Source organism: Solanum dulcamara, chromosome 5, assembly GCF_947179165.1.
Source record: "Solanum dulcamara chromosome 5, daSolDulc1.2, whole genome shotgun sequence".
Taxonomy (NCBI): domain Eukaryota; kingdom Viridiplantae; phylum Streptophyta; class Magnoliopsida; order Solanales; family Solanaceae; genus Solanum; species Solanum dulcamara.
The window spans coordinates 71,827,545-71,836,773 of record NC_077241.1 but is presented as its reverse complement, the minus strand read 5'-3'; the positions used below and the strand labels follow the sequence as shown (position 1 = coordinate 71,836,773).

The 9,229-nt window shown below is 27.2% G+C and overlaps 1 protein-coding gene across 3 annotated transcripts; it reads left to right on the top strand.

Moving 5' to 3' along the window:
• The first annotated feature begins 2,433 nt into the window (after positions 1-2,433).
• On the top strand, positions 2,434-6,972 carry LOC129888458 (probable transcription factor KAN2). 3 transcript variants are annotated; one of them, XM_055963433.1, is made up of 4 exons: positions 2,434-3,495; positions 3,950-4,026; positions 6,391-6,433; positions 6,628-6,972. In XM_055963433.1, exons 1-4 carry the CDS (start codon positions 2,895-2,897, stop codon positions 6,678-6,680), a joined length of 774 nt encoding a protein of 257 aa, XP_055819408.1. In that variant the 5' UTR covers positions 2,434-2,894; the 3' UTR covers positions 6,681-6,972. The 3 variants fall into 3 exon arrangements, with proteins under 3 accessions (XP_055819408.1, XP_055819409.1, XP_055819410.1); XM_055963434.1 differs by lacking the exons at positions 6,391-6,433; positions 6,628-6,972 and adding an exon at positions 4,979-5,221; XM_055963435.1 differs by lacking the exons at positions 6,391-6,433; positions 6,628-6,972 and adding an exon at positions 4,392-4,428.
• Positions 6,973-9,229: the final 2,257 nt, after the last annotated feature.

The following is a 9,229-nucleotide window of genomic DNA, read 5'->3' as shown; positions in this document are numbered from 1 at the left end:
ATGTATCAGTGAAGAATATGAGTAAAAAGACACAAAGGCTACAAATGAAAGCAAAGGAAACCAATTTTAGAAGAAAACAACGGAAATCAGTTTTAGTGAGAATGAAGTGAGATTCCAGATAAGGAAAAACTTAAACATACCTTAGTTAGAATCTTGAAATTGAGTAACTGACGAAGTGGAGCTTGAAATTAGGCGTGAATTTAAGATAGATGAATGAAGTAAAATGTGATGTATCAGTGAGATGGAGAGAGGGTTAAAAAAGAGGAATTTTTGATATTTTTTTATATGGTAGAGAATATTAGTAAATATGTTATTATAATATGTGTAAATGGATAATTTTCCCAAATATTTATTCTATTGAGGTGTTTGTGATATTCAAGACAATAACTACAATTGGAGCCCGATGCACTAATAGGGGCAACTCACCATATTCGGAGGCCTAAACCAAAATTTTAATTAGAGGCCTAAAATCTAAATAACTTCATATATAATTATTTAAAAATTATTTTTCTTACTTAGATGCAAATCATTACTTAATATTTTTGTAATAAATGATTTCGTCTAGTACCTTTTTTTTTTCCAGTTATTAACTTTAGGTAAGATTTTATTAATTCAACGATGAATTTTTTTTTATCGAAGCAATCATTATATGAACTGTTAATATAAAGAAAAGAGTTAAAACTATAATATCTAATTCAAAAAGTTGATAACTTGATATACCTCACTTAATATGTTTGTTGTAAGGCATGAAAATTTAAGAAATATAATAAAAAATTTGCAATTCACTTTGTTTAACACTTTTTGACTATTGATTTATATTTTTGACAAATTATTACTCCAACTCATCAAAAATTTGAAGAAGAAGAGTACAAAAGAAGTTAAAAATAATAAAATAATATGAGTGTTAGCGGAGAGAATGTAAGAAGGCAAAACAAGATATTTCTTTAAAAATAATTTGTTATCATAAATAATCACTTTTCTATGAAAAAATTAATACATAATTTATTATTGGTAAAAATTTGAGGCCCATTCCTTATTTTTTAAAGTCTAGAGTCGGCCCTGTGCACTAACTCCCTGTTATGCGTGGAGGAAGGTTTAATCATAAAAGTCTATTATACACAGATTTATCCTGCATTAATTTTTGCATGCAAGAGTTTATTTTCATCGATCACTCAAACCCATGACTTTTTAATTAAGTGACATCAACTTTACTAGTTACGTCAAAACTTTTCTTTAAGAATAATACTCCCTCCGTCCATTTCTACTTCTCCATGTTGACTTGACACTCCCCTTAAGAAACAAAAAAATAAAAGAGTAATTTTACTATATCATCCCTATTAATTATAGGTCATCTAAATAGACACCATATGATAAATTATCTCTTGAATTTTCAAATTGGATAAGTAAAATTGAACAACTATTTTTTGTATATTGGATAAATAAAAATTAAAAAAGAGCGTAACTTTTATGATAGAATGAAACAATTATTAATTAATTTTATCTTAAAACATTTAAAATATTTAATAAATAATTTAAAATAATTATTTTTTTAAAATCACAAAAAATAATTTAAGACAAAAAAAGTACGTTGTTATCGTAGTTCGGTAATTAATAAGTTTCATTATTTGTACCTGGGAATTTGTGCAAAATCATTTCATGTGAATGTATAGGTCTAGAAATTCTGTGTGTTTGTGCCTATATTGATGAAATATACTCCCTCCTTTCAATATTTACTTTTATCGCATTCCAGTCCCCTTAAAAAAAATTCAGCATTAATATGAGTATTTTATTATAACATTTATAATAATTGTTGTTTAGTATCATCTTTGAAAAAATAAATAATTAATGTTAAAAGTAAAATATGAAAATAAAATTATTTTCTTATATGTTAAAAGTAATAAGTAAAAATAAAATTTACTTTTGAAATAATGGACAAGTAAAAAATATATTTATTTTTAATTTTTTATATATCTATTTATATTTTAAAATAATTTCAAATATATAGTGTCTGAAATTACATATGATTGAAACTCAGATAAAAATTATTGAACTTTAATTATTTGTGCATGAACTTCAGACCAAAATAATCGAATTCAATCACATATAGCTGAAGTTCACAAAAAATTACTAAACTTTAGTCATATCATTTTTCAAACACTGCATATTTAAAGTTACTGCAAAAAAAGTAGACTTGCAAATTTTTATGTAATGCAGATATAATTTAAATGATAATCTAAAAATTAGGTATTTATATACTTCAAAACATGAGTTGTAAATTAATAATTTATCTTAAAATTCAAAACTAATAAAAATTTAATTATTTTTTTTTAAAAAAGAGACCCCACTTACCCAACCCTTACTCTACCTTAGCCCCCCCCTCAAATGTCATTTTTTCTAACAATACTACTTCACCACACGAAAAAAAAAAAAAACACTCACTTCATTTATACCTTGTCCTTTCTTCAACCTCCTCTCTCTTATTTCTCAATCTCAAATCCCTACAACTCCTCCCTTCAAATGACCTCAAATCCCAAAGGAAAAATCCAAAATTTTCTCTCCTCTTCTTCTTCTTTTCTCTCCCTCATCCTATCTCTTTAATTTTCTAAAAAAAATAAAAATCCATCTGGTAGGATATATGTCATAGTTCTTTGAAATATCCTACAAATAACTCAAGAAACAACTAGCTAAAAAAGAAGAAGACCTAGAGAGCAACAAGGAAGAAAAGAAGGAGAAAAAGGGGTGAGGAAAAAAAATGAATTTAGCTATGTCCTAAGGTTATAATTTATTTTTTTTGATTTTTGAAATTTGAACTATGCATTATAAATTGAGACAAAAGGAGTAACAAGAAGTCACATAAATTGAGACAGAAAGATTAACAAGGAGTCAAAGGATATATGGAACTATTCCCATCACAACCACACTTATCTCTAAAAATCAGCCCACCAAACATCCAACCTTCATCATCAACTTGGAAGAGGAAAATTGCAAGTAGTAGTACTAGTGAAGATGGTGAGAATATGGATTTGGGATTTTTGAAAAGAGTTCATGTGGTGGAATCAACAAATTCTATGTTGAATAATAGTAACATCACTTCTTCTTCTTGTTTTGACCATTCTTTATCCAATAATAATCCAACAAGACCTAATAATTATTCTTGTGACCCTAATTCTTCTCATCATTTACATCATCTCCAAAATTATATTTCACAACAAAATCAAATGATAATAAGAAGAATTCCAATGTACCATCAAAAACCCTTTGATAGTACTACTACATTTCCTATACCTCCTTCCCCTTATTCTAGTATTAGAAATAATATTATTAAGAACACAATTAGTACTTATGCCTCTAGTACTAGACCTAATTTTCAACAAGGTGGGTTTTTTAGATCAAGATTTCCTGGTAAACGGAGCACGAGGGCTCCGAGGATGCGATGGACAAGTACTCTCCATGCTCGTTTTGTTCATGCGGTTGAGCTTTTGGGTGGCCATGAAAGTAAACTTCTTCTCCTTATGTACTTTCAATTTTTTATTTATTTTACGAATCAGAGAGACAAAAAGTTGTCAATGAAAATTTCATTTTAATTTCTTTAGTAGTTCTTGGTATTCTTATTTCTTTAGTATACCTTTGGTAGTTTCTATACATGAGAGAGCTCATTTTTTAAGTAGTTGACTAGTTGGTGGTGTTCCTAGCTATACATGAAGCTCTTGTTTCTTTAGTACCTTTAGTAGTTCTTATATATATCATACTCCTTGGATTATTTACCAATGATATTTAGACTAGTTCGGAGATTCACCATCAAGAAGTACTCGATTTTCTTTCAATAGGAGAAGGAAAGCTAATTTTTTTTACTTAATTAAGACTCATTGTTAACTAAGTAAAATAATGGAGTAAGTAGATTATATGAACTTAAATCAGTATATGATTTTTTATTTTTATTTTGATTTAGGAGCAACACCAAAGTCAGTTCTTGAGCTTATGGATGTGAAAGATCTCACCTTAGCACATGTCAAATCCCATTTACAGGTAATCTTTAGATAGACCTTACTTAGCTTATTGTTACTTTTCCTTAGTAATTATGCCTCTTGATCATTTGAAGTTGTTTTTCTTAATCTCAATGTGTTTAATTAACTACAAGAATGATAAAAATGTTTTGATTCTAATATTTCATATTACAGTGATATCTTTTTCATAGGGACTGCAAGGCTATTTTTTATGCAGCTTTTTTCCTTTTATACTTTGGGAGAACCAAACATCCATTCATGTGTAGTGTGAAAAGAATAGTATGTAGTTGTAAAAAGTTAAAGAAAAGAGAAAAGAGTCAGTTCAATTAGAGGAGTGAGAGAAGAAAAAGTCTCCTCCATATAATGATTCCTCAATAATTACATCAGGTAGACCAGGGAAAATAAGCTAGGCAAAGGGAGATATGACTTGATTATTTTCTTATTACTCCGTTTCAAAAAAAAAATGCTTTATCTATTTTAATTTACGTGATCATATGATTTGACAAAAAAAATTGGAATAAAAAGAATAATTTTAAGTTTGTGGACTAAAACTTCTTTTCACCATTTGTGTCGCAATAAATAATTTTATTAAAGATAAAAGAGAAAATTAAATTATTTCTAATCATAGAGAAGTAATATTCTTTTTGAGACAAAATAAAAAAAATATGTCACATAAATTTAGATAAAAGGAGTATATAATTTAATATCTATAAATTAAATAACCTAATTTTAGATTCTCTATTTTATTCTCAATGAGAATCTTTAATAACAATATAGTGGAAAAAATAAGTTTCAATATATATATATATATATATATATATATATATATATTTCTAGTCTCTTCGTAAATTAATTTGGTATCAAATCAAATTATATCACTAGTGAGTTTCACATTATTAATGCTAATACTACTAATATTTTGAACCACTTGTAAGTTACTGTATTTATTTCCTTCCTTTTTTGTATTTTTACAGAAAGAAAGTACTAATGTACTACAGTACTAGTACATAACACAGTGATCATATTTCAATGATATATCTCCATCTTTATGAAATGTTAGCAACACGGGAAACTGTTTCAAAAACTTCATGTAATTGGTCCTTTGTAATAGCATTAATTAATGTACTAGAACATGCTATTTGTGCAAGTGTTCATGTATGGAAATAGGCATGGTACATGCACACGGATAACATATATATACTCCCTCCCCGTTCCGTTTAAAAAAGAGTGTCTCTTTTATTGTTTGATAATTTTTTACTCTAACTTTATATGTGATATATTTAAAATCATAAAATTAAAAGATATTTTGGTACATTTAACATATCTTTAATATAACCACATGATTCAATTTTATATTTTTTACTTTCTACAATTCCATATCAAATGAAAAAACGAACAAATTAAAATGAAAGGAGTACATACACAGTATCTATCAAGCTATTGTGTAATTATCATACCCGAGAAACACCTTAATTATGTAATCTCCCTTTGTTTTAATCCAGTTTATACATGTATATATAATCATATTTATTTGGGTTTGATACACTTGAGCCGATGGTATTTTGGAAACAGCCTCTCTACATCTATAAAATAGTAGTAAGATCTGTATACATTCTAACCTCTCAGACCCCACTTTGTGGGATTTCACTGGATATGTTGTTGTTGTTGCTGTATAGCCACATTTATTTGAGTTTGATAAACTTGAATCGATGGTATTTTGAAAACAATCTCTCCACATCTACGAGGTAGTAGTAAGATTTGCGTACACTCTGCCCTCTCAGACTCCACTCTGTGGGATTTCATTGTATATGTTATGTTATGTTGTTGTTGTTGTTGTATAGCCACATTTATTTGGGTTTGATACACTTGAGTCGAGGGTATTTGGGAAACAACTTATCTACATCTACGAAGTAATAGTAAAATCTACGTATACTATATCCTTCCAGATCCTACTTTATGGGATTTCACTGAATATATTATTTTTGTTGTATAGCCACATATGGTCAACGGTGTTCTTTTTAAACTACAAAACCTGATTTTTCTTGTAACAAATCAAGTCATTTTTATAGTATAGCATTATTACCTCTGTCCCAATTTTGTGGTACGGTTTTAAGATTATTTTTTTAAAAAAAATTGACTTTTGAAATTTGCAATCTAAAAGAAAGCTTGAAACTAATTTGTCAAATACAAATGTATTTCGCTATAAAAATATTATATACGCGCGAATACAATATATACTATTGTTATGCATGTGAATACATTGTATTCCGCTACGTTTTAAAATCAAAATGCTGCCACATTTTGTAATTAAGTAAAATCTCGCTATTTTTCATAAACATGGGCGCAAGTAATGCTATTTACGAAATCTTTTCATATATCTTTGCAGATGTATCGGACAGTGAAGACAACTGATAGATCAGCTTCTTCAGGTTAATTACTCATCTCTTAGCATAATGATTAAATTATTATCATAGGATATTAAATTCTCTAGAAAAAAAATTGATTTTAGTTTTTGTCTTTTTATTTTTATTTTGTCAAGAAGCAAATTTTTACTAAGCTGTTTAGTTTCTTTTATTTTTTTATTTTTTTTTCATTTTTAATTTGTTCTCTGAATATATTTTAGGCCAATCTGAGGTATTCGATAATATGTCATCTGGAGATACATCAGAGGACTAGATTGTTGAAACTGAAGAATATTCAAGAAAGTCTGAATTAATAGTTCAACAAGATAGAAGGAATATTCATCAATATAATGATTTTCATGGTCTTTGGAGCAACTCTTCAAGGTGAACATCTATGAAAAATTATTTCAAAAAAAAAGTGAATTTGTATTTATTTTTGGCCAAAAGGGTCTTAGTGCCAAAGCTAAACCCTAGCTAGTAAAAAAGTAATGACCCTATATGTGGAAAAATTTTGGTGTAAAGAATTTTTATAATATTTTAGTAGTATATTAATTGACGTGTTATAAATTATGGTCTACTAAAATGTTATTTATTTTATTTTCCGATTATCATATCATGTTTGTCACAAACAATTTACGATTTGTTTTTATAGTTAATTAACTTGATAGTGTAAATTGTTTTATATAACGTGTAAAACGAACTCTCTTTTTTTTTCTAATGTTATTTTTATTGTTAATGTGCTTTCTTCATATAGGTGGGTGCTACTTTTGATTCTATCAGCCCAAAAAGGATATAGTAAGAGTAAAGTAAAGAAAAAGATAGAAAAGCTATAAAATTAGAAAGTAAATTAAAAAAATATGGCTTTCTTTTCTCAAAATTTGCTTTTCTTACTTCTTGTGCATGCATGCATGATGGGAAAAAAGTTATGCTCTTCAACAGCAACAGCCTTTATTGATATGCATTAACAAATTCACTGAATATGTATAAATATTTAATTGTAAATTATGTTATTAATGTAATATTAATTTGAGATTATTATAAAAATTCATAATTTTAAATTTTGAATCTGTTTATATATATGTAGTTGAGGCAGCTCATCATGTTCAAATATATAGTTAAGGCAATTCAAAGAGAGACATGCTTGGATTAAAAATAATAATTGAGTTTTGATTCCCTATCTATGCATCATTTGACCAAGATACATTGTTTTAATTGAATCAATTATCCCTTATTTTCTGAATCAGTTCCTTCCTCCGTCCTATATAATTAGTTAATCACTTTTCATTTTATACAGTGCTTAAGAGATCATAAATAAGAAGATAATGATTTTAATTCACCCCTTAAAAAACTTATTAGAAACTTTACAAACAAATGTGAACACTTTTAAAAAGAATTAATTAAAAAAATCAATTAAAATCTTTTGATTTAATAAGGTGAACAACTAATATATAACAATTATTTTTAGTATAATGATCAACTAATATAGGATGAAGTGAGTATCAATTAGTGATCGTAATTACTTTATAAGTAACTTGATTATATAAATAATTTAAAACGTTAATCCACGAAACATTAAACCTTTTTATCAAAAAAGTGTGGACGCAGGCCGCTTTATAATGTACTACATGAAAGTGCGGTTGGTAAAAACATTTCCTCAAGTAATTATTGTTCCTCATTCGTTTCAATTTATTTTTTTAATCCGTTAAAAAAATTATTTCTTTTCAAACAGTTACTATTCAATTTTAATTTTTTATGCAATATGTTTAAGATCGTAAGATTAAAAAATGTTTTAGTATATTCTATATATTTTTAATTTAAGATCACAAAATTTAAAAAAATTTTAAAAAAAACAAATTCTATGTCAAATAAAATTAGGACAATCAAATTGAAACGAAAAAAGTATATTTTACTGAGTCCATTTGTCCTAATTATTCCTTTCATGGCTCACACTTCTCAAGTGACAGAATATTAGCAGCAGTGAACTCATCAAGTATAACAAAGACAAACACAAAGATGCCTAATTTGGAGTTCACATTGGGAAGGCCTTCACAATGAAAAGAAACAGAAAAAAAAAAGACTGAGAGATACTCCGTCTCCCTCCATTTTATATTATTTGTTCTTGTCGAACAGATACACTCTTTAAGAATATTTTAATTAAAGATAGATTAATCATGTTTTAAACTCTAAATTTAATTATTAGAATTAATTTAAGTAGGTATTTAACAAAAAGGATAGTATAAGAAAGTTTTTTTTAATAAAAGTCTCTTGATTTACTAAAATATACAAATAAAATGAAATATCTATTTTAGTAGAAGGGCTAAATAAATTGAAACAAAGGTTGTACATAGTATTATTTTATTTCCTCTAAATAGAACAATGGTATCTAATTGATTTTGTGTACTACTCCTATAGTCCTATACTCCCATTTTAGATTAGATTAGTTATTAGACATGAAAAGGTGGAAGAGATATCTTTTTCTTTTCCTTAATTTCTTTTTGACTAGTACTAGTAGTATCATGTAAAGTTGTATCTTTTCATTGGAAATTGTATGAGGCTCTTTATGTTGGAAGGAAGAGAAATGTAGGACCCCTGTTTATTTATAGTCATTCTAACTTGCTTACTACTTATTCCTCATCCTAATTTATGAGAATCGTTTAATCGAGTTTAATAAATATAGAAAGAAGGACTTGGATAAGGATACGTGTGAAAAGAGAAATAGGCTACAAAAGTAACACTATATACGGCAAAAAGTGAGTTTATTTGTGTGAGGTTTGTAACAAGAAGCGAGTTGGACTATTTGAATCGTAGATACAATAATTTGAG